The 26,614-nt window shown below is 39.7% G+C and overlaps 1 protein-coding gene and 1 pseudogene across 1 annotated transcript; both read right to left on the bottom strand.

Annotated features, from left to right (window-relative positions):
- Positions 1 to 4,340: 4,340 nt before the first annotated feature.
- On the bottom strand, positions 4,341 to 5,293 carry LOC101443632 (olfactory receptor 10J1-like; annotated as a pseudogene).
- A 7,666-nt stretch (positions 5,294 to 12,959) lies between these two features.
- Positions 12,960 to 13,895, bottom strand: LOC101433279 (olfactory receptor 10J4). Its single transcript, XM_004474255.3, has one exon. The coding sequence runs from the start codon at positions 13,893 to 13,895 to the stop codon at positions 12,960 to 12,962; it is 936 nt and encodes a 311-aa protein (XP_004474312.3).
- Positions 13,896 to 26,614: the final 12,719 nt, after the last annotated feature.

Raw genomic sequence — 26,614 nt, 5'->3', positions numbered from 1 at the left:
AGGCTTACTTCTCTGTCATTAAATATTAAGTATTCTTTGTCCATTTCTCTATCGCATTTCATTATGGTGAGTTCTGCCTATGCCTGTCTCCCCTGTGAGACTGGGGACTCTTTTATTCAAGGTATGGTATAGGGTTTATTCCGTCATTGTCTACATCAGCACATATGGTAAAGACTCCATGAGCATTTATCAATTGACTTCCAAACACTTTGACTCCAATACTTCCCTTTTAGCTATTCCACTTTTCTTTGCCAGTTAATAATCTGCTCTTAATTACTTTTAGCCACTTTATTCTGTTCTTAGAGAACTTTAGGTATAGTTTGGTTTTTCCCATTGCTTCTGTTAATGCTGAGAGAGGGCTAGTAGCTCTGTTATGGTCGGGAACGCAGATACCTGTGTGTTTAAGTTCTCCATATCTTCTTTTGAAGACTTTTCTGATTAATGGGTCAACATTTAATTCCAGTGTGCGACGGTTTGCTCGGTCGGTAGAGGTGGGGTCTGGCTGCAGACGAGGGGTCGGTCCAGCTCTGGACGAGGGGTCGGTCCCGCTTGGGACGAGGGGTCAGTCCCACTTGGGACGAGGGGTCGGTCCGGCAGCAGACGAGGGATCGGTCTCACAAGGGGTTGCGCGGTTCGGCTGATGGGGTCGCCCGGCGAAGCCGGCGACGAGGGGGTCGCCCGGAGAAGCAGGCGACGAACTGGGGACAAGGGAGGCCAGGCCCTTGTCGGGGGCTCTCAGGACTGGAGGGCGCATGGCAGAAGAACTACCGCGGAGACAAGGTAAACACGCAAGTCCACTTTATTGAGGGAGAGGCAACAGTTTTATAGGGGCTGGGGAAGGCTGATTGGTCGAAGCCACGCCCTGTTCTGATTGGTTGCCGGAGAAAGGTCAGTGGGCGGTACTGGACAGGGGAGGGGTGGTGGTTAGGGATTGGCTGTCGCTGTTGCTGGGGGAAGGGGAAGGGTTTAGGGATTGGTGGCTGCTGTTGCTGGGGTGGAGGGCAGACTTGAGTTTCCCGCCCACGCCTGGCTGTTGCTGCTGTCGGGGGAAGGGAAAAGGGCAGACTGGATTTCTCCGCCCACGCCTGGCTGTTGCTGCTGTCGGGGGAGGGGAAAAGGGCAGACTGGAATTTTCCGCCCTGCGCCTGCGCAGGGAGAAAGAAGAAGAAGGGTGCCGCCCCACAGGCATCGTGTGGCGCCATCCGGGAGGAGGGGCGGCTGCGGAAGCATGGCTGCCGAGAAGGGGAGACCCGAGGGCACTCTGCGCCCATGTCGAGCTTCCTTCAGGGGTGGCGGTGGGCCCGACCAACCACCCTATTATGGGGGCAGCGGAATTAGGCCTACCGCGGCCGCTCCCCTCGCCAGGGCAGCAAACCACACTTCAGCCCGAGGGGTGACCGCACCAGTGGAGGTGTGTTCTGCTGCCATGCTGCCCGCAGGTCTGAGGCCCCATATCTTCACTGGCCAGCAGGTCCTTTGTGCTGTAGCTCTGCTTCTTCATAGGGTGTTCATCTGAACCTCAAACCCCCAAATCTACACAATACTCCCTGGTTAGCCTTTGCTCTGTGCCCTTTCTGGTTGTCTGACTGAACCTCATCACAAGTACATTATTTCTGTGTACTCCTCAGTACCCTAGTCACATTTGCTTTATCCCATGATTTTTTTTTTTTCTTTTTTGCTTGTGTTCTATAGATCCATACAGCTGGACGTCTCAATGGAGTTAAGTAAGGACAAAAAGGATGCCAAGAATTCACAATGAAACCTCACAAACTGAATCCGTTTTCCTGAGTTTTAGGTGATTCCCATTGTTTGAAAGTTAAAATCAAAATTCCTCTGGTTATTGCATTTGGAAAAAGACCTTGACCTAAGCGGGGGTAGGGGAGGGAATTAAATACAAAAGAGTTTTTACAGCTAAGGGATTCAAAGTGAGTTGAGAGGTCATTCCAGGGGTTATACTTATGCATGTCTCAGGCAGATCTCATTAACTGGCACAGTAAACAAAGTTTCAAACAAAAGTGTTCCCAAATAGCTCTAGAGACATCTGGACACCATAGGCAAGGCATACAACCCCATGAAATGAACTCCCCACTGGTGGGCCTTCCCTTGGAATATATGATAACCTATTTCCCATGTAACAGAGTTAGGCTCATTTATAATTTCCCTACACATGATTCTTCTATTCCTCTTATTTGAATTTACAGTTAGCACTATATCCATTAAATATACATCCCAAAGACATAAATATTTGGTCTATTCATATGCTGGTTCTCAGGAGAGTTGCAGCCAGCACCTATTCCCCAGTTCATCAGACTCACCCAGGACAACTAACAAAATGATGATAATGGACAACCCCCATCGCAAAAAGCAAAGAGTATTTGTAGAACTGCAAGCAAAACAATTCCTTTCATCTGCCCCATAATATCTAAGCACCCTCTCAATCTGAAGTAGAGTGAGCATCATCATTCCCAATTCCACAACACTGAGGAATGAGCAAACATAAAGGGGGAATGCAAGCATGGGCCAAAATAGACTTATTAATATTATGATTCTAGTAATGGAAGAACTTGTAACATTGATATAAAGATAGTGGTTGCCAAAGGTTCTGTGGGAGGGGGAGGGAAGACAAGGTGGAACATAGGGCATTTTTAGATATTGGAATTATTTTGCATGATTTTGCACTGAGGGATATAGGCAATTACATATTTTGTCAAAACCTATAAAATTGTGAGGTGCAAAGTATAAACCATAATACAAACTATAGACCATGGTTAGTAACAATTCTTCACTATTTGTTCATCAATTGTAACAAATTAACCACATAAATAAAAGATGTTATTAATAGGGGAAAATGTGAGAGGGAAGGGGATGGGGTATATGGAAATTCCCTATATTTTCTATGTAATTTTTCTGTAATCTAAAACTTCTTTAAAAATAAAGTTTAAAAATTAATTAATTAATTAATGAAAAAGAAGTGTGTTGCTTAATCTTCAGATATTTGTGGATTTCCAGCTATCTTTCAGTTTTTTTCAGTTTAAATTGAATTCCACTGTGGTCTGATAGCAAACTCCATGATTCTTATGCATTTAAACTTAAGTTGTATTATCTATCACAGCATGTCTTCTGTCTTAGTGAATATTCTACATGACCTTGAGAAAAGTGTGCCTTCCACAGTAGTTGGATGAAGACTTCTATATATATTAATAAAAACCAGTTGATTTACGAAAAAAAATTTTTTTCTGTTTGGTGTAATAAGGCCTTCACAATATGACCCCTACACTTCTGGTCTTACCTCTTTTCATTTTGCTCATGCCTTGGAGTCAGTACACTAAATGTTTTTATATTTCCTGAACATTCCCCTTGCTTTCATAGCTTTGACTATCTTGTTCTTTCTCTTTGTAATTCATCTCCACCAACTTGTCTGTCTGATGATGTCTTACCACATTTGAAATCCAGCCCGGGTCAGCCCAGAAGACTGTCTTGACATCTCCAATAGTGTCTCTCTTTCCTGGGTCCTCCCTTAATCCTTCATATATACCAGTTAGCATAAAGTATTGAAATAATAATTTTAAATGTTTATCTGTGCCACTAGGCTGTGAGCTTCTTAAGTCAGGTTTTTTCACCTTTGTTGGCTCAGGAGGTAGCATTTGGCCTAATTCATAATGGTAGCCCATTACATGCTTTCTGAATTAAAGGCAGCTGAATTGACCTAGCAAGATTTTGGAATATGCCCTCAAGGGCCTGTCATTATGGCTGACAAGATTGGAATTGCAAGGATCTCTAATTAAACTGTCTATGGCCACCATATTTAATAGGCAGTTTTGCTAAAGCCTGGGATAATTAAAGCAGCAGATGCCAGAGGAAATCTATTTCCCCTGGCCTATCTCATTCTGAGGCCACCCTCCTTGTCCACACAGACTTATTATTTATGTCAGGTATAAACAAATTCCAACAAGGACCCAGTTTTGAGAAAACCTCATGCTCTTAGGTAGAAATGAAGAGATGGTGAGGAAAAAATTAAAATGTGCCCTGGATTCTCTTTCCTCAAAGGGGCTCTCTATTGTCTTCAAGACTCCCAAAGGAAACTAAAATGTAAGCTCTTCTCCAGGATAATCCTGTCCTTGTTTGTCTGTTTATCCACAAACACTGAGTTACTGCTTCACCCAGTGGATTTATTTAAAGCTTTCAAACTCCAAGTTTGATGATCCTGCTGTTCCTCTTTTCACTTCATTCTTAAGGGGCAGGTGTCTAAGGGCCTATCTTCCCAATGGTATGTGGCTCTACACTTCATATTCCTGTCTAGAGTGGATGCTCACAGTCTCAGGAGAATGTTTCCCTAATTATCAGGAGAGTTTTATGCCAATAGCCCTGCAGAGAGCATCCTTGACCTCTTTGTTCCTCAGTGTGTACACCACAGGATTCAGTAGGGGGGTGATGACAGTGTAGATCACAGGGATCAGCTGATCCTGGTCCTTGGTGTTCTCTGACTTGGGCTTGAGGTGGGCAATGGAGGCACAGCCATAGTGGACAATGACCACAGTCAGGTGGGAGGCACAGGTGGCAAAGGCCTTCTTCTGACCCTTAGCTGAGGCAATCTTGAGGATGGTGGAGATGATGAGGACATAAGAAATGAAAACCAGACCCATAGGTACGACAAGTACCAGAACACTGATGATCAAAGTCAGGATCTCATTGATTGTGGTATCAATGCAGGACAGCTTCATCACAGGTCGGATGTCACAGAAGAAATGGGCCACCTTTATAACACAGAATGGTAACCTGAATACCAATGTCACCTGTGTTGTTGCTACAATCAGCCCAATGCTGCAAGCCCCCAATGCCAGATGGACACACACCCACTTGCTCATAAGACTGTGTACCTCAAGGGGTTGCAAATAGCCACATAGCAGTCATATCCCATTGCTGTCAGCAGGAAACAGTTAGTGATGCCAACGGTTACAAAAAAGAACATCTGTGTGGCACAGCCTTCCAATGAGATGGACTGGTTCATACCGGCAAGGCTGGAGAGCATCCTTGGGAGAATGACCAAGGTATATACTGTCTCTGAAGTGGACAGCATACTCAGGAAGAAGTACATGGGGGTGTGGAGGTACCGATCAGTCTGGATAATGGAAACAATGATGACATTGCCTGCCAGGGTGAAGATGTACAGTGCAAGGAACACCACAAAGAGGGAAGCTGGTGTTCATGGCAGGTGGAGAAACCCTGGAGAACAAACACAGTGATGACAGTATGGTTCTCTCTTCACTGAGCGGTCACCCAGTCTGAAAACAAAAAAGAGTTACGTGATCTCAGTAAAAGAGTTTAAATACATTTTTAAGATCAGCTGAATTTAGTTCTCAGCTATAAACCTGGGGATAAATGCCCCAGTAGGTTAAAATCAATATTTGGGTTTACTTCGGTTTTTATTTTTTAACTCGGTATCATCTATTACAATTTCCTATTCCTGCCAGACTCATATGTTTCCTTTATTCTCACTGTATAACCATGCTTATTCCCACTCTATTCCTATTATTCTTCCCAACTGGAATGCCCTTCCTGCTTTCCTCTGTTTATTTAAATAGTTCCCATTCATCAAAGACTAATTTAAGTTTTCAGCCCTCCATGAAAGCATATTGTACCCTGATACTCTCATGTTTATTTGGATTATTTTCTATTCCCATTAATGCTAACACTCTTCTCACACAAACCCTAAGTGACTTCAAAACACCTTTTATATCTTTGTGCATCAGAGTAGCTGAGAGTTAAACATAAATTATATGACTGAAAACAATTTGTTTAGGGATTGACTGGAGTCTACTTTTCTTTCATGGGTATGAATCATCTCCTTGCACATCCTTTAGGAAATAGAAACAGAGTCAAGAAAGCTTTATCTTGTTTCCAAGAAGAAAAAGGCAACTTAACCAATCACTACCTTCTCCCCACTGCTGTCTAAATGATGGAGGTCTGGTGATAGTAAACAGCACTGAATCACATATGTTAGAAACCATGCTACATCTTTACCTTTCCTAAACTAGAAGGTAAATTTATAGCCAGTACAAATTTGTTACTAGGCATGCCCCTGCTCTGAAGTGGTAAACAATTATAGCTGAGAAAATGTAGCAAATTTAAGTGTTCCTTAACTAAAGCAAAAGCAGACCTTGAAAAAAAAGCCAGAGTTAAACTAAGGGTATTCATTTTGTGGAAGGATGGTAATCAGTCCAATTTATGTAATATTTCACATTTTTGTACCTTTAAACAGTAAGCTCCTACAAGGTATTTGAATTATATTTTCATTTGCTTATGCATATTCAGAAAAAAGTCTCTTTGCATAAAGTAAATCACATCAGTGATGAAGATTAGTGGGCATGGAGACCTTCTTCAAGTGTATAAAAATTTATTTAAAAGAAGTTGATGACCAGCTGTTAATCATTTACACTAAGAATTCAAAAAGAAAATAAAGCTGCAAAAGAAAATACTTCCCAAAAGGGAAAATCATTGGATGCTTCAATATATGGCTGAAGATATTTATCTTCTGTAAGGTCTTTAGGTATAAACTGGACAGTGGTCCAGCTATGGGGTGGTATTGATGTGGGCTATGGGTGGGAGGCTCTTTGTCTCTTCGGAAATAACCTTAACCTGAGCTGTCTGTCTTGACTTGTGGGTGTGGGATGGTGAGAGGCTGCAACCCTGCCCTTGGTAACCATGGCAATGACTCCAGTCCCAGGAAGAGGTTTATCAATGCAAACTCTATAAACTTTAAATATTCAGGGAAAATCATACCAAATGTGCTAAAATTTTATCTAGAATGTATGAAGTCCATGCTAAAAGCTTACCTAGGATGTGGAAGATATATATGCTAATTCAAACCTATTGAGCACTGAAACAAAGAACACTTTAGCCCTTCCTCTGTATAACAGGAACTCAAAATTCTTGTTTGGGGCTCGGGTTTGAAACAGAAAGCTATTAAGTCCGGCCGGCCGTCAATAAACCATTTTCCTTCTCAAAATCATTCCTGAGTCCTGGCTTTTCTATACGCAAATAATTGAACCTCTCTCAAATTCTACAAAAGTATAGCACCATTAGAGTGAAATTGAGAATGTGTGGCAGTGCTTTTGATTGCTATAATGACAGGAACAGGTGCTACTGGCAATTAATGATACTAAATGTCCTGCACTACATGGGTCAGTCTCACCCAAGGAAGAATTTTCCTGTTTCAAGTGTCAATAATTTCCTATTGAGAAACACTGGACTAGAGTCCCGCTTGATCTGGCTGAAGTCTGTCTGTCTCAAGGTAGAATGGATGCTATGGCCTGCTTAGTGTTCTCTTCCCTTGGACTCTTTAATTCTTCAAAGGAAATAAAAGGAAGAAGGAGCAAACACATCCATGTGAGGCCTCTCACAGCTGTGACAAGAGCTGTTGTCTTCCAGTAAGTTAAAGCCAGCCCCTGGGTAATAATCACTACTTAACTTCCTTTTCTAAAGAGCATTTATGTGTCTCTGATTAACACTGAGGCACAAAAGGAAAGGTGGGCTGGAGACAGAAATGTTGGTCCCCCTTGTTCACAATGTGCAAGCACGTGGAAGAGTAAGGTGCCAAGTGTGGGCAGGGGATGAGGCTGAGTGGCCAGAGGATGAGTCCCCTCTAGCAAGAATGCGGTCAGGTCTCGGTGACACGGGGATCCTTCACTGTCTGTGTGAAGTCTTTGAAACCAGAGAAGAGGCTCTCCAAGGAACAGCGAGTGGAGCTCCCGTGTCTCTCCCTGAAGGCATCCTGAGACCCACTGTCTGCCTGAGGGGAGCAGGTACCTGGGGGCCTCATTAAGTGTGCAACTCATTTACCCAGTATCAGGGTTAGTGCTTTGGGAGTCTGTTCAAGTAGGAATAACAATAGGAGGGAGCAAGACTTTAACTTGTTTGAATAATCAGATTGTGTTTTTCGGTTTTTTTTTACAGATGTGCCTTGGAAATCAATAGTTGCAGATCTAGGCAGCTCACGCAGGCCATTCTCCCCATAGGCAGAAACTCTGCCTAGTGTATGACTCAGGTTTTCTTTTTGGAATAAAAATAGTCAAATCTGGCCAGGGTCCTTCAGAGGGAAGTTCATGTTGCCTGTTTGGGTTGTTTTTTTTCGGCCCTGTGCCATTCAGCATGGAAGTCCACAGTTAGTAGATCAGAGGCTTCTCTCTCAGGGCCTAGGGAACAGACATGAGCCTTGAACATGCTCCCTTCGCCCACAACTGCCATCCCTTCTCCATTTTGGCAAACATTTACTAGTCTATCAAGACTCAAACCAAATTCACATCCCCCTGAAGCCTTTCCATGAGTCAGTTTATTGCTTCTTTTGACATTTTTGCTTACTCTCGTATGTTGTACTTAGCTTCAAATATTAAATATATGGTAGGCAATGTGCTAGTTGCTGAGAACACAGAAATGAATGAGATGCTGAATCAACCTTTGAGGAGCTCACCATTTAGTTGCAGGTGATAGACAATTATAATAAAATGCCAAATGCAAGTGTGATGAGGAGACAGCCCTTGATTAGCTTCAAGTTGATTATGAAAAATCAGTTTGTGTAGGGAAAGTAAGGCTAGGTTACAAGTGATCCTCTTTAGCTCTCCTGTTTATGGGCTTCAAAGTCCCTTAGCAACTGGCCTCATAAGGAAATGAACTTCTTTATCACCAGCCACCTTGTGACCTCATCCTGTCCATCTGGTGTTTTTGCTTCCCTGCTAGAAAAAGACATACTCAGGGCTGAGATTTAGTAGGCTGGTCTGGAAGCAATGTGAAGATAGGTTTGAAGCTGGCAAGAAGAGCCAGGAGACCAGCTACATGGCTCATGTGACAGGCCAGACCAGAGATAATTGGGATTGATCTAGATGGGTGGCAATGGGCCCAGAGAGGAAGGACAGATGTGAGGCATTTGAGGAGAATCAGTAGGGCTTGCAGCTGAATCAATGTGCAGATAAAGAGAGAGGAAAGAACAAATCATCTCATAAACTCTCAGCAGGTTCATTCATGTCAAATCCCTGATTATTCACAAATATGCATGACTTTCTATTATAATAGATGAATCAGATTAAATTGATCTCTGTATTAAGAGTCCATCATTAGATAAGATTGGTGACCATAGACTCTCAACAGGAAAGGAGTATAGTTGAGCATGAAGATGCCATTGCTTTGGGACAAATAAGGAAGGTTTTGGAAATGGGTTGCTGGATAGATGGTATATTAATGTGGTGCCTAGGGAAAGGAGAGGTATTAGCTTCAGTCAACTATTATTATGCACCTGTGCACATTTTTACCTCATCTAATCTTCTGAATCAGCCTATGATATCAGTACTATTATCCCCATTTTACAGATGAGAGACACATGAAGAACCTGTTCTGCCATCAACAGTATATAAATTGGAATTTGTTACTCTACAGAAATGAACAGATGTGGGGTGACTATAGAAATAAAGCTGGTTAATCAGCCAGCAGAATCAGCTGTAAACTTTTCTAGTTCTGCAGACTACTTTACTTGGGAACAATATTCAGGTAGTTTTATTTATTTTTTTTAGGAATTCAGGCAAAGCTATCTGCAATACTGGGCCATAGCCTTCAGGGGAAAAAACACAGTTAAAAAAAATCAATTTTATTGATGCATATTAATAAAACATAAATCCATCCAAAGTATACAATCAATGGTATTTGGTATAATCTCTAGTTGGGCATTCACCACTTCAATCATTATTACAGCATTTTCAATTATTCCAATAATAACAATTATAACAATAAACAAAAAACAGACAAAAAAACTCATCACCTCTCAACCTCTCTATGCTTGCAATTATGGCATTAACTTAATTTACCTCTCAGGTCCAAACCTACAAATGATGCTTTGGAATTGTCAGATTTAACTATGACAACATTATTCCTGAAGTGATGTCCACTCCCACACCCATCTTTTCCTCATCCCTGTCACCAGAATCTGGAATCTCCAACCTTTCTGCACGTGAAAATTCCTTTTAATTTTAAAAAATTTCATGGATTTTCTAGTTGATAATGGTTGCACTATTGGTAACTATGGATAGAGAAAATAAATGATGAGAAGTAGAGCTAGGATTAGTAATTGGGGCTTTCAAATGAATTGTGGTACAATAAAAAGAGTTGCACATGTTTATGTAAATATTTATTTTGCTTGAATCCCAGAGACTTGATATTCATATGAATCCTGGTTCTCCTTGTAGTGATTTTGAGGCAACTAGGGGCAGAAGAGGGAATGATGCTATGAGAAGTAGTTGGTGGACCACTAGTTGGTAGTATATAGGGGGAGTGAATCTGGGGTAGAAATGCAGACAGACAACTGGGTGGTTTTTTTAATCCATGGCAGATGCAACCAGGAGTAATTCCAAGGAGAATCTAGGAGAATAGTTATGTTCCTTTCAGTGGAATGTGGGAACAGAGACTATGGGGGAAGTCCATTTCCAAAGTTAGGATCTCCTGGGTAGAAGGAACTTGACTACAAATGAAAATGCTGTTGTTAAAATTGGGGTTCTGTGTCCATATCAAGCGTAACTTGTGTGTTAACTTCAGAGTGACCTAGAGAGAAATGTGGGGAGGGGGTGCCTAAAAATGCTAACAGATACTGCTGCATCCCATGTGCCAGGAAATGTTATGTCCATAACCTTGTTGACAGTCTCACAATAACTCTGGGAGTAGATAAAATCTACTGTGCAGATAGGAAGCAAAGGTCAAGGAGGTTAAGTAATTTTCCCTAGGACATAAACTAGTTGTGGACCTAGAATTAAGAAACGTGTCTCTTTGGCTCCAAAACCTGTGCTATGTCTACAATAGCATATCTCTTAAGTATTTCCTACCTCAAAGCCATCAGTTCTTAGAAATGGGTTGAGGAAAGAGTATAGATACAGAGGCTGGTAAATTGATAGGTCCTGAGTGCTATCATTCCCCAGTGGATCTGGCCCACTTTAGGCTTCTATTTTTTTTCCTTTCCTCTTTTGGGCTGTCCTGAGTGGAGAAAGAAAGCATCAAAATATTTGAGGAATAAGAGAAATATTGCAATATACAATATCTGAACTTCTAGATCAATTTCCCAAGTTTAAGGACATCCCCAATGAGGACTTAAGGTATGGGTAAATTCACAATATGGGGCTTCTTCTTCTCTTACTTTTAAATTATGGCTGGGTTTTGAGTCATGTGCCCCACATTGCCATGTGACAGGAGGCAGAGAAGTAATCCAAGGAACCAGAAAACTATAGACTTCTGGGAGATGGCATGGTCTTGGTGACAGTGTGATTTTGGATTTCTAGCATCTGAAACCCCACAACAATAAATTTCTGTTGTTAAACCAACCAGTAGGTGGTATTTGTCATAGCAACTCTGGCTAACAAAATAATTATTATAAAGGAGAGAGCTGTTTAAAATAATCATCACAAACTTGTGATGCAGCTATGGTCTCTGGGATTGGATTACCTGTGTTTAATTCCTGATTGTGCCACATACTGTGTGACCTTGGGGAAGATACTTAATCGTTTTGGTCCTCAGTTTCATCTATAAAATAAGGATAATAAAATACTTGCCTCATAGAATTAGAGTGCAGATTAAATGAGTAAAGTGCTTAAAATAATGCCTGGTATTTAATAAATGCGCCATAAAGTGTATCACAAAAAAGGCCAAACAGCCTGAAAATAATAAAAATACTAAAAGAGAAAGAAGGAGGAAAGATTTCCTGCTGATGTTGACTGTAGTTTAACTGTGCCCACATGATGCCTCCCTCTCCCCCTCCCTCCCTCCTTCTATAAATAATTATTGAACATCTACTATGTACCAGGCATTGCTCTAAAGTGGAGCCTGAGGGATTGTTCCATGGGTGTAGATACCACCTCTCTTAAGTCTGGTGCCCTGAAAAACAGAGCCTGAGACAGGGATCTGGGTATAAGTGATTGACTGAGAGAATACTCTCAGGAAAAATTTAGTGAGTGAAGTAGAATAGGGCAGGGGAAAAGGCTAAGCAAGGGTGTAGTCTCACCTGGAGTCTAACTTCAGCCCGATCCCATGGAGGATTCTAGAACTGCACCCTAGTGTTGGTCCCACAGTGAGGCAAGGAGGTGGCCTTTTCTACCTTCTGTGCCATTGAGTCATTAGATAGTTTGTCCCTTGGTGTGCATTATACATCCAAGGGGGTTCCTTTTAGCCAAAGACAATTCTTTGGAGAAAAGGGCAGCAATGAGAAATTATCATCCCAACATTCATATGAGTTGGGGATGGCTGTGTCACCCTGGCAAAAGGTATCTGGGCAGGGCAACATAGAACCCAGGTGATAGGAAATGATAAGGGGAAGGTATGAAAGATGTGAGCCACTCTCTTGTTATTATCAAGTATACAGGAAGCTATTTTTAAAGTTTTCACTCAATATGCTCAAATTTTAAACTTCTCAACCAGCTTGAGAACAGACAGCTGTCTAGGGTCCATACTAGAATTAAGCACATAATAAATAATGAATGGAGTGAATTTTCTTTAGTCATAGTGTAAAATATAGCATTGGAAGAGTTTTCCGCAAACAATGGAGCACCTGTCATTTTCAGTGCCCCTGATTTTCATGCCAAGGCTAGGTTCAGCTTATACAAATACCTATGTTATGTTATTATACATTTTAACAATACCATGTGCCAAGGGTAACAGGAGTAACATCTAGCAAAACAGTACAGCATGTTGACATGCTTCATCTGATTTGTTCTTCTTCCAGTTTTGTTAATACATCCATCAGGATCGGCAAACCCGACCATCTTTCCTCTTTCATTATTCTTTTCTTCCCTTGTTTTATTCTATCTCTCTCATTTCCAGACTCTCCCTAGATCAGGTAACTTGGTGCTTTCATAACATCTTTTAAGTAACTGGTTTCCTCACTGTGAAACTTCACCAAACTCTTTCATTTTGTTGTTCCTGACACTGACCAATATCTAAGAGAGGGGCTTTCTGCCCAAAGCTCGGAGCAAGGCATCCTTCACCTCCTTGTTCCTCAAACTGTATACAACAGGGTTCAGTAGGGGGGTGATGACAGTGTAAGTCACAGAGATAAGTCTGTCCTGCAGGGAATTTTGGGATTTGGGTTTTAGGTAAATAAAGGAGGTACAGCCATAGTGGACAATGACGACCGTGAGGTGTGAGGCACAGGTGGCAAAGGCCTTTTTCCGGCCCTCAGATGATGCAATCTTGAGGATGGTGGTGACAATCAGGACATAGGAGATGAAGATGAGGACCATGGGCAGAACAAGAACACACAGACTGATGAGCAAAGTGATAAGCTCCTTGATGGTGATGTCAGCACACGCGAGCTTCATTAGGGGCCGGATGTCACAAAAGAAGTGGGAGATGACATTGGCACCACAGAAGGGCAGGCTGAACACAGAAGACACCTGGATGATGGCTGTGCTCAGACCAATGCTCCAGGATCCACTTGCCAATTGTATACAAGCCCTTTTGCTCATGATAACTGAATACCTTAGGGGGTTGCAGATGGCCACATAGCGGTCATATCCCATGGCTGTGAGCAGACAGCAGTTATTGACACCAAAAGTGAGATAGAAGAAGAGCTGTGTGGCACAGTGTGGAATGGAGATGGCTTGCTTGGGACTGAGGAGACTGGACAGCATGCGGGGGATGATGGCCACAGTGTAACAGGTCTCCGAAATGGACAGCACACTCAGGAAGAAGTACATGGGGGTGTGAAGTTGACGATTGAGGTGGATCACTGTTAAGATGACAGCATTGCTGACCAGGGTCAACAGGTACAAGACTAAAAAGACCACAAAGAGGATGAGTCGGTGCTCCTTCCCAAAAATGGAGAAACCTTCAAAGGTAAACTCTGTCACCACAGTGAAATTGGGTCTTGGCATTGAGGAGAATCTTGGTCTGAAAGAGATGGAGTGGGAGGAATGAATATCCAACCTAAAAATAGTAAGCTGGTCCAGTGCCATCATAAACCATGAGCATGCACCCAAACAGCTCTGGCACCCTTCAAACACTGGCTAAGTACTCAGAGCCACCTCTCAGTATCCTCAGGGTCCTGGGTTGGGGAATGGTGTAGTGGGGGAAAAAGAGAGTAATCTTGTAAAACCAGTAGTGGAAAAACTTAATCACCCTGGGTAGAAATAGATATGGATCACAGAAGGCACTAGACTGAATGTTCATAGCCCTAGAACTCCACTTCAAGTCACTTGGCTTAGACCAGCAATGACCCATCAAGTGTCAGAGACCTGGGCTAAGCCAGGGGCAGAGCTCTGTGTAAGGCATTAGGCCAGGAGGTAAGAGGCCAACTCCAGCTCTAATAGAAAGAGCAAATCCAGATACACAATATTGTCCTTCTCACAGTTCAAATGAAAAACAACTGATGTATGAAATACAGCAGTGAGAAGAGAAACTGCTGTTTTTACTGGAAGAAAGTCCACTGTGTGAAGCCAGGACATTCGGTGCCAGAGACAACTCTCTTTTCAGCCCTCTTTCCTTCCTATGGCCCCCGAATACCACCTTTTTAATACCTGAGTTTCCCTTCTGTGTGGAAGGTAGTTTCTATTTCTATATTCTAGTCTTTAGTTAAGCACAAGAGAGTCCTTTTTCAATCATTTGAAATACTAGTAACTATAAGAAAACAGTGATAACAACAACAAAATATTTGTTAATAAAAATGGTTTACTTTAATCCTAATGTAAACTGAGGGATGCTTTCATTTTTTTACTTCACTTGTTTTCATTTGCTTATATGAAAATACAGAGAATAATGATATCTACTCTATAAGGCTGCTTTGGAGATTAGATGAATTGTTATATATAAATTGACTAGCTCAGTTATTAGTATGTAACAGGAAAACAATTTAGTTTTTTAATAAAACTAATTTTTTTAATAAAAATTTTTTATTAAATTTCTGTTCCCCTCCCTCCCTTCATCTACCCCCCCATCCCATTCCCCATAAATCTGGGTTCTTCTTGTATGCTAGGCTCATCCAAACACATTCTCTTTTACTGTCTCCTTCTCTTTCATATCCATAGTTGTTTTCATTGATTTCTCCAAACCTTACTGACTGGAAAGTCCAATTCTCACTTTCCACACCCCCCTTCTAATTCTAGATCTTGTAATGTGTGGGGATAGGGATGGTCTGAAATCAAACACTTTGTGTTCAAACCCCAGATATACTTCCTTCATGCATGACCTTGCAAATGCATCCTCATCTCTTTAGGCCTCAGTTTTTCCCACTTTTCAAATGGAGATGATATCAATGTTGAATGCATGAGGATCACAGAGGAATGATGCATGAGGATCACACAAGAAGATGGCTAGAGGGCATTTAGCAGAGAACCTGGCATAGAGTATGCCATCAATAAATAGTAACTGTTGATAAAGTTGAACATAGATTTCAAAACGTGAATATTTTAGGTCATCGTTCTAACTTCCACATTTCACATAAGAGTGGCTTCCAGGTTAGAAGTTTGTCCTCATCTAGCTAACACTTGTGTAGCATCTTGAAGTTTAGAGGATGCTTTTCTATCTGTTAGAGACATGAGAAGGAGACAGTTGGCAAGAAAACACAATTTTCCAGCAAGGGCAAGATCCCAAGGGTGGGGGATAAGTGTAGATGTTGATTGAATGGGTTAACTATTCCCATGCCCCCCACCCCACCATGTCTGAAGCAATTCTGCAGGAGTCTCTGTGTCCAGTACTCCCTGCATACATGAAACACTGATATTTCAATCAGCCATTCACTGGTTGAGAGTGTGAAAGGAAAACGGAGCAAATGTAGGGGAATTCTATGTCAGAGAATATGACTTTTCCATTATAAAAGATAAAAATTGGATTCATCCAAAGAGAGTCAGAGGCTCCATTTCTTGCCCCAAAGTCTTGCATACAAGGGGTATGAGGGAGGATGGTGGATGAAAAGGACTGAATGTTCCCAATTCCCCTAGATCAATCAATATGACACCACGATAGGAGACCAAATTGACAAAGTAAGCCCTTTGAAAGCTTGGCCTTTGAGATGTTCAGGGTTAGTGCCCAGATAATTCTGAGTAATTTTTTCCTATACTTATAATTTTTTTGTTCTCTAAGTTTTGCGGCACAAATGTATATTCATTTTTTCAACTTCACAATATTTCTATGAGAGAAAAGTAAAAGAAAAAGTGGCATACCTTGAGGCAAGAGTCATGAAACCACATCAGCCACAGAGCATGAATCCCTGCTTCATTGACTGGTGGAATGTGCCCACTGGGCAGGGCTGAGGTTCATTCAGGATTCAGATGCTCAGGGCCTCCCTTTTGTTGTGGCAGACAAAACACAAAGAGATTCCTCTGAAAGTTGTCTAGAAGAAAAAAGTAGGACCCACCAGTGTCTATCAGTTTATTCTTTTCCTTAACTGGTCAGAACTAGGAGTAACAAACAGGGCCAGAAAGCAGCAGAGGACTCTCCAGTGGTGCCTCCCACAGCCCTGCCTCTTTAAGTATGGATGGCATACTGTCAGAGAGGACCATTATCCTGTGCCCCAGGACTCTTGAGTCCTTCTCCCCAAAGTCATAATGTGTTCCCAAGGCATCAACAGCAGGATCCAAACACCATGATGTCTGAGGAGCTCATTATAAAAGGGGCTCACCAACATTATCACATAATTGCAACTTAGACCATTGGGATTTTCCCCATTGGAATAAAACCTTTGCATCAAGATATGGTCTTGCTCTGCGAATGAAGACAAACTTCCTTCATGACCACCAGTGCAGGGATATGGGAAGGCAGAACCCAACCATGTTTGAGGGCGCAGTTTTGTTAGGCAAGTCACTCACACTCTGGTGTCTCTGCCCCCTCAGGGCTAAAGGATCTATTTCTGAGACCCCTTCCAGGTGGAATGGTCTAGGAACTGTGACTCATTCATGATAAATTTTACTAAGCCCCTCTCACTTGGAATATATGGAATATATATTCCAATATTCCTGCTAAGGAATATAGCAGGGATTGGGGACACCACATCTATATTACATACCATTTCTTCTGGCTTTGCACACCAGATGTCAAGCATCAGGAATCATGCATTGCCTAGGAAAAGCTAAGAACCTTCTCCTTGAGGAAGATCAGAAAGAATGCCCTCATTGGGGTTATTCCTACATCCCCTTTCTTTCTCTTTCCTCCCATTTAGTCAGTCACCAAACCCAGGCTTGTTTGATTTTTCTAACATAAGTGCAAGATGGGTCAGCCTTTCCAAAAGCTGAAAGAGAATCAAATATCAAATCTACCAGGTTTCCCTGGGATTTGAGCTCTTCCTTAATTCCTAGTTCTGGTGCCAGTTTATGCCTTTCTTTCAGAGACTGCAAATGTAGGAAAAGTTACCTCTCTGAGCACCAGAATGCTGAGAAATGAATGTCTGAAAGTAAGGCAGTTTATTGTGGTCTTTGACAAGCCGGCCGAGTAAACTGGGAAAGACTGACAAGCATGGAATAGTTGCTAAGGATTTAGTTCAAGTCAACAAGTCAAGGCCTTCAAACATTTACCCAAAAGAAACTGGAAATATTCAAGTTCATGAGCCATTAAGACCTAGAGATATACAGCTGAGAAATAGATATACAGTATATTTATCACTACTTGGGAACAACCAGTATGCAATCCCATTAAAACTTTTGAAATCCTCTGCGGAGCAGCTAAAGGAAGGCTTAATGGTAGACAGAAGGTCTAGCAAGACCTTTATATAATCAGTTAATCTTGGGTCTTGTTTGTCAACCCATTCTTCAAAGTTTATGTAGTAGCACTATTTAAATATGTAACTCTTTGGAATTAGAAATAGGATGAAGTTGAAACCCATGAGAATGGAATGGAAATTCTGATATTGAAATTATGACTGGAAAATGACTGATTTTTATTGAATGTATGTCTGAAATGAGATGTGTTTAGGCTGAAAAAATCTGAAGTGGATGGAATATTTTTCTGAAAAGTGAGAAATTATATATTGGTGGTTCTATTATCTGTACATTTTGGCAGATTTTTCTTTTTCAATCTGATTTTTCACACCCATTATTTTTCTTGGCTTACTGCATTTATTTATGGACTATAATATTAATACTAGCAGTTATAGAGACATTTTTGCATTTTTCCAGATTTTAATTTGATGCTTCCCTTGTTTCAATCACCATTAAATGTTGTGATTGCTGTAGATCTTTGGCACGTGCTCTTTATCAGATTAAGGATGCTCTCTTCTACTCCTGGTTTGTCTGTAAATATATCTAAATGGTTTGTTAAATCTTTAGCTAATTTATTTTCTATATTCCTCAATATAATGATAGAATTTTCTCCTTAACGATTATGGTAGTGACTACATTAATAGATTTTTCTAATGTTTATTTATTCATACATTTACGAAGAATCCCCTACATATATACATATACTCTACTAAATTCAATTTGCTCTTTTTTCATCTACCCATTATTGGCCTGTAATTATCTTTTCTCCTACTTTATCTCTTTTTGGTACCAAGAGTTTGCAATTAGTAACCTCTTAAAACATGTTGAATGTAATTTCACAGCTTTCCTATGCTCTGAGCCTGGTGTCTTCTTTGTTGTTTGTTTGTTTGAAATAGGTATTTTTTTACTACCATTTCCATTTCTTAGGTTTGTTATTCCAGTAAATTTTCTATTTCTTGTTAATCTACATATGGTAATTTATATTTTCCTTCAAATTTGCCCATTTATATATTTTTTCAAATGGATCAGTATAAATTTATTCAAGGCATGCTTTTATAATTCTTTTATTCCTCTATACCAGTACTCATATCATTCTATCCTAACTGATTTTTGTTCTTCTGATTTTTTAAAATCATACTTATCAAAACTTAAGCTTTGAAATTTATCTTTTCAAAAAACCAGTTCAAAAAAAAGATTTCTATTGTTTCATGTTTTCTTTACTTTTGTATTTCAATTCATTTGTATGTCATTACTATTTGTTTCTACTTTGTGGCTTTTTTTAAAGGTTTTTCCCCATCTGCCCCCACCCCTCAGTTGTCTGCTCTCTGTGTCCATTCGCTGTATATTCTTCTGTGTCTGCTCATATTCTTGTCAGCAGTACTGGGAATCCGTGTCTTTTTTTGTTGCATCACATTGCTGAGTAAGCTCTGTGTGTGTGTGGCGCCACTCCTGGGCAGCCTGTGCTTTTTTCACTCAGGGCGGCTCTCCTTACAGGGTACATTCCTTGCACATGGGCCTCTCCTATTTGAGGGACACCCCTGTGTGACATGGCACTCCTTGTGCGCATCAGCACTGTGCATGGGCCAACTCACCACATGGATCAGGAGGCCCTGGGTTTGAACCCCGGACCTCCTATGTGATAGGTGGATGCTGTATCAGTTGAGCCAAATCCACTTCCCTGTGATTCTTTTTCAATTTTCATGAATGAAAACCTTCATTTATTTATTTTTATTGCTCTTTGCAATAAAATATATAAAACTATAAATTTCTTTCTGAGAACTGCTGTGGATGAGCCTCATTGGTTTTGATCTGTAGCGTTTTTGTTATGTTTCAGTACTATGTATTTTTAAAATTTTCATTTTTAGTTCTCCTTTAACCCATGGTTTATATAGATGTTGATATTTTTAATATACTTTTTATTTATTTTTGAAAGATACATAGACCACACAAAATGTTACATTAAAAAATGTAGGAAGTCCCTATATGCCACACTCCTTACGTCCCCCGTTTTCCCACATCACAACTTCTTTCATGTGTGTGGTACTTTTATTGCATTTGAGGAATACATTTTGGAGCACTGCTGCACCGCATGGATTATAGTTTACATTGTAGCTTACACTCTCTCCCAGTCCATTCAGTGGGTTATGGCAGAATATGTAATGTCCTGCATCTGTCCCTGCAATATCATTTGGGACGACTCCAAGTCCCGAAAATGCCCCCATATCACACCTCCTTTTCCTGCTCCCTGCCTTCAGAAACTCCTGTGGCCACTGCCTCCACATCAATGATATAATTTTTTCCATTGCTAGAGTCACAATAATTCTATAGCAGAACATCAGTTAGTCTACTCTAGTTCATATTTTATTCCCCCATCCTGAGGATTCTGGGGTGGCAATGCCCACTCCACCTCTCGACTGAGAGGGGGCTTCAGTACCACATGGCTGGTGGATAGGACTCTTGTCCCTGCAGCTACAGACTCTCTTGGTCCCTTGGTGTGGTGGTGGTCCATCGTCACCTCCCTGTTGGCTGACCTGGGAAGTCCCATGAACTGGAGAATAGGTCCTGCAACACTGCTGAGGCTCAGAGCCCAGCTGGCACATGGACAGTCCAGAAATTCAAGTCTCAGAGCCCAGCTGGCACATGGACAGTCCAGAAATTCAAGTCTCCTCAAGCCCAGCACAAACCAAAAGTTCAATAAAAGGGATAGAAGAGACGTGTAGAGAAATCCAACTCTATCACACTTAGGGGCACAAATCTCAAAGTAGGGCCCATAGGTGAGGCACCAAACTCCGGAACCAATAGATGTTTATTTTAAAAGAGAAAACTTAACACAAGAGCCAAGAACTCAGACCCTCGAATCATGATACCTAGGTTTGTGTCCCACTTTGCTACCTACTGACTTTGTGCCCTTGGGCAAGTTACTTAACCTCTCTGTGCTTCGATTTTCTCATATGTAAAATGGAGGAAATAATAGTGCCTATCTCAGACAGCTGTAACAATTAAATGAGTAAATATTTGAAAGTGCTTAGAATAATGACTGGCATACAGTAAGTGGTCTATATAAGTTGTTTATTAAGTAAAATTCAGATCTACCAGAAAAGGTAATGGAGAACGGTTTGGCTAATTTTTTTTTTTTTTGGTTGATTTCTTATTTTATTGCATTGTGGCCCATGAAAATGATTTATTTAATATCTATGATTCAGAATTTGTTGAGGCATTTGTTGGGGTCAAAAGAAGGATGATTAGGGAAGCGGACTGGGCCCAGTGGATAGGGCATCCATCTACCACATGGGAGGTCCGCAGTTCAAACCCCAGGTCTCCTTGACCTGTGTGGAACTGGCCCACGCACAGTGCTGATGCGTGCAAGGAGTGCCATGCCACACAGGTGTGCCCCCGCATAGAGGAGCCCCACATGCAAGGAGTGCACCCCTTAAGGAGAGCAGCCCAGCGTGAAAGAAAGTGCAACCTGCCCAGGAATGGCACCACACACATGGAGAGCTGATGCAGCAAGATGACGCAACAACAACAACAACAACAACAACAAAGAAACACAGATTCCCGTGCCACTGACAACAACAGAAGCAGACAAAAAGAAGAACATGCAGCAAACGGACACAGAGAACAGACAACTGGGGCAGGGAGGGGCAAAGGGGAGAGAAATAAATAAAATAAATCTTTAGGGAAAAAAAAGACGATTATAACCCTTTTAACCCACTGGTTATTTTATTAGTTTCTTTTTTTTTTTTTAACATGGAAATAACTTTTTATTTATTATCATTATTAAGGTTAATTGCAAATGTAAGTTATATAGTCCACAAGGGCCATAGAGACCCCTTAATTTATTGAACTGTATTTATTGAGTACCTACTAAGTGCCAGGCACTCTTCTAGGTAGTTTTCTTTTATTTATTTATTTATTTTTGTCTTTATTTTTTTAATATTACATTAAAAAAATATGCGGTCCCCATATACCCCCCACCCCCCTCACCCCATTACTCCCCCCATAGCAACATTCTCCTCCATCATCATGAGACATTCATTGCATTTGGTGAATACATCTCTTATTAGTTTCTGAGAAATGTGTTAATATTTCCTACCATGATAGTATTTGTCATTTTTTCCCTTTAGTTTTATCAGTTTATGCATAATGCTTTTTGAAGCCATGTTGTTCGAAACTTATACATTCATAAATGGAATATCTTGCTGATGGATTTTTTAATTTAATCAATACTACAAGTCCCTTAGTGTTTTCACTTTGAGTAATATTTTGTCTAATATTAGTAATGTTACATCTACTTTCTTTTAGCATTTGCCTAGATACCTTTTACAACCTCTTTATCTTCAAACTTTCTGTATCATATTTTTTAATATATGTTTTATAATAGTGTAGTATCAGATTATTCAATTTCAGTCTTAGAGCCTATGTGTTTCTATTGATTAATTCATTCACATTTATTGCAATTAAAGAAATTGTTAGATATGCTACCATCTTATTTTCTATTTTTCATTTACTGTGATTTTCTAATCTTTTTGTTTGTTAATTTTTATTTGTTCCAGTTTTTCTGATTATAATGTGAACAAGAATATTTCTACTTATCCAGCATTTCCCTTTTACCTTTAATTGTTGCCATTTAATTTTATTTTTAATAAATAATCCAAATATAGAATCAAAATGTAAAATAGTGCTACATTAAAACTTCTCTGCAAATACTTTGAACTCTTTAATCTGCTTTGTATATTATGTACCATCATATTTGGTGATATTTTATATTATATGCATAGAATGGTACTACTTGATAGGAAACTTTTAGATATAATCTCTTGACTTCCTGGCTCACTTAAAATACCATCTGTGTGCACATGAACACAAGCACACACACATACTTCTCTCATCATCACAGTAAAACTATTTTAAGAACATATATTATTATGATATGCAAATATTATTCACAGCTGAACCATGCAGCATATTATAAGTGCACATCTCTTCTTGTGCAATTTTTGTTTTCTCACATTTTTGTAATTGAATCCTTTTATTTGTCTAGTTTTCTAAATGCCTATAATGAATTCATCCTTGAACTTTATATTACAGTTGTAAAATCCTTTCTCCACAGGTATAATCAAACATATCAGGAAGTCTCTCATCTCTGTATCTACCTACCTACCTACCTACCTACCTACATACTTACCTACCTACCTACCTATCTATCTATCTATCTATCTATCTATCTATCTATCTATCTATCTATCTATCTATCTATCTATCTATCTACCTACCTGTCTGTCTATCTATCTATCTATCTATCTATCTATCTATCTATCTATCTATCTATCTATCTATCTATCTATCTATCTATCTATCTATCTATCTATCTATCTATCTATCTATCTGTCTATCTACCTGTCTATCTATCTATCTATCTATCTATCTATCTATCTATCTATCTATCTATCTATCTATCTATCTATCTATCTATCTATCTATCTATCTATCTATCTACCTGTCTGTCTGTCTGTCTATCTATCTATCTATCTATCTATCTATCTATCTATCTATCTATCTATCTATCTATCTATCTATCTATCTATCTATCTATCTATTTATCTATCATCTTAAGACCACTAATCTGGAGTTCTCTGTCTTCCTACTCCAATGTAGATTGGGCTACTCTCTAGGACTGCTACATGGCTTTAATTCTGGAGCTTTCCTGAACTATCATTCTGAGATTACCTTTGTCTCTTTCCTATGTTAATTGTCCTATTTTGCAGATTCCTCATTTTGATGGAGTACTTCTTCAGTAGCTTCCTGACAGTGATAATGTGGGATGCAAATTTCTTGAAATGTTGCATGCTTGAAAATATCTTTATCATTACCACATATGCTTTGATTAGTTTGCTGGATGTATTAATCTATCTTGGAGTAATTTTCCTTCATAATATTGAAAGCCTTGTTACATTTTTTCTAACTCCTAGGGTAATTGTTTTAAAAAGTCTAATTTCATTAGAATTCCAGTCCTTTGTATTTGATTTTTCTCCCATTATCTTTATGGTAGTTTTGTTTTGTTTTGTTTTTTGTTTGTTTGTTTGTTTTTAGCGTTTCACTTTACCTTAGTGTTTTGATATCACATGATGGTGGGATGATCTATGAGGTATGGAAACTTCTTTTTGTTCCCTAATATGCTAGTCACACAAACTGGCACTTATGTCCTTCTGTTTTTTTAAATAGTCTTTTTATTGATGTTGCTTCTCCTGTATTTTTTTCTATTTGCTCATTCCAGAACTTATATTTGTTGGACTTTAGATCTCTTCTTTTGATCCTCACATTTTCTGTCCTGTCTTTTTCATTATCTGTTTTTTTTTTCTTTTTGCTACGCTTTCTGGAAGATTAACTCTTTTTGTTCCAATTTCCTTTTTTTCTGTTTTTGTTTTTGTTTCTGTTGTTTGTTTAAGTGTGCCTTCTATGTTAGAAACCACCCTGACTATCCATTCATGTTTAAGAGAAACTCTTTTATAAGTCAATGGAATGTGCTATGTGTGTGTCTGTGTGTATAATGGTATGATTTCTTGACTGGTGAATTTTATTATAGGACAATAAGATGACACATGGCTTTTTCACTGGGAAAATCGAGTATATATAGGACTATTCCATAGGTCTGTATCTACTGGTATATTTTCTTGGGATTCTCCATTCTCTCAGGTAGGATTATTCTAATGTTCATTCTCTTGGCTCTACACATTGTTGTCAGTCTTGTGGGAATCAAGAAGGTGAAGGAGGCTAGAAGGAAGGTCTCTCTGCTTGCTTTGTGGAATTCTCTTAATTCCCTAATTTTCTACACATCATTTATCCCCCAACTTTGCAAATCTTTCCAGAATGTAAATCTCTAGTATTTTCCTTGAATGTCGGATAGGCATTTATCTTGCTAAGCAAGGTGAGGGAGGAGTTCTGGAAGAACCTATATGGAGAACTATGATATTTGGGATGAAGTGAGTTTCAAGAACTGAAATGTCAGAGATTTTTTAATTTACTCACTTGTAAGTTTGCAAATTAACCTGCCACAGTTTAATGGGTGCAGACAGAAGACATGAGACTCCTCAGTCAGAGGGAAAAGATACTACTAAGAGCAATAGTCATAGTATCAGCATTTGTACCAGTGTCCTGAGACCCAATTCCCATAGGGCATCTCAAAGAGAACAAGCAATACCTGTGCATGCAGTGAGTTGTACTACAGAAGTGAAATCCTGGGCTTCAGGAACCTGGATCCACTACAATGAACAGAAATCCTGTCCTTTGCTCCAGAGGGAAATACTATTTATATATTTTTAAGATTGTTCTCTCTACACATATCCTTGAAGGGATAATCTGAAAAAAGGCAGCTAGTGTCTCTGCTCAGCTCACAAGATATGCAGCAATGCAAGTGACCCAAAGAGAATTATCAAAGCAAGTTCAACACATGCAGCAAAAGCTAAATGAGAAGGAAAATGTCTTGTGTGTGGTAGTGAGTGGAGGTAGATTTTGGCCTCTACAGTAAAGCATTAGTGTAACCTATGGGGGGAAAGAAGCATAACTTTTATAAGTTAAATGGGTTTTTTAAGAAGTTAGCTGAAATTTGCCACATTAAAAAAAATAATATATTTTTGGCTTCAAAAAATTGGAAAAGCTCTAACTCTTATATTTGAGCCACTAAAATAGTGAAGACCCTTCACCTATTAGGGTAGATTAGAGATAGGTAATAAATGTAAAGGTAAATGGTTATATGACTTAATAAAGATGGATAGACTCCACAAAGTTTTGAATACATGAAGTCAATTAAAATAAATGGCAGGAATTTCTTGCAGCTGGCAGGAAGAGGCAGGTCAGTTTCAGTGAGAAAATTCAAACTAATGCATTAGAAAAAGAGGATGTAAAGTATGCTTAAAGGACAAACTGTTATGTATTATTAATTATGACCAAGAAGGTGGAATGTGAAGTTACAATGTGCTATGCCTGAATATATAGGCCTAAATTTTTTTTTGATAAAAAGAAAAAAAGGTTCAGTTAGGGAGCAGTAAAAACAAAAACAAGAATTGTCACATAAATCCTTGATTCATCTTTATGCAATCCAGGGCATTTCCCATTTACACTGTTAGAGATTGTTCAACGAAGAGTTGGGGGAAAGCCCTAGTGAGAGTGGCAAGGGCTTCCGTGTGCAAGTAGCCTGATAAAACAGTCTATAATCTATAGTGGCAGAAACAGAGAAGGAATATGATTCATTTCAATGCATTTATGAGTGGTGTGAAAGAGGTTAATACAGGCTTACTCAACTCACACAATACTAGGATGTACTTAATGGCATATTTAATTCAATCAAATTCAACCTTGGTGTTGTGGAGAATCCCACACACCAAGGCACTGTTCAGTCCCGGGATCACATCTGGGCTCTATTTTCTTTCTTACAGCATTCCTCAGGGATTCAGCTTTTATAAAGCTCCTGCCAACCACACGACCCTATAACCATTCAGAATCACTCTTTATTCCCCCATTATGACATGATCTTCCATAATAATAATAACAGCAATAATAATCTAAGCTAACATTTTTTGAGATCTTATTATGCTACAGTCACTTTGTGTTTTACTCATTATCTTATTTGATAATGAAATTTAGATACTATTATTGTCCATTTTATAGATGAAGAGATTGGTTTACGGTGAAGTTCAAACCTTGGCCAAAGTGAAGGCAGACTCGATTGAAGAGGCTTCTGGCTCCAGTGTCTCTGTAATTAACCACTGAGTTGTAGTGATTCCCTTGCTGCTTCATCTGAAAGGCTGATCTCTTTACCTGGATGTCCTCATGGCACACGCATCGTGCACATTTCTCTTACTATATTAGATAATAGCTCTTTTAGTGTACTTTGACCCTACACTTGA

This window comes from Dasypus novemcinctus, chromosome 13 (assembly GCF_030445035.2).
Source record: "Dasypus novemcinctus isolate mDasNov1 chromosome 13, mDasNov1.1.hap2, whole genome shotgun sequence".
NCBI lineage: Eukaryota > Metazoa > Chordata > Mammalia > Cingulata > Dasypodidae > Dasypus > Dasypus novemcinctus.
This window is presented reverse-complemented; position numbering and strand designations above follow the sequence as displayed.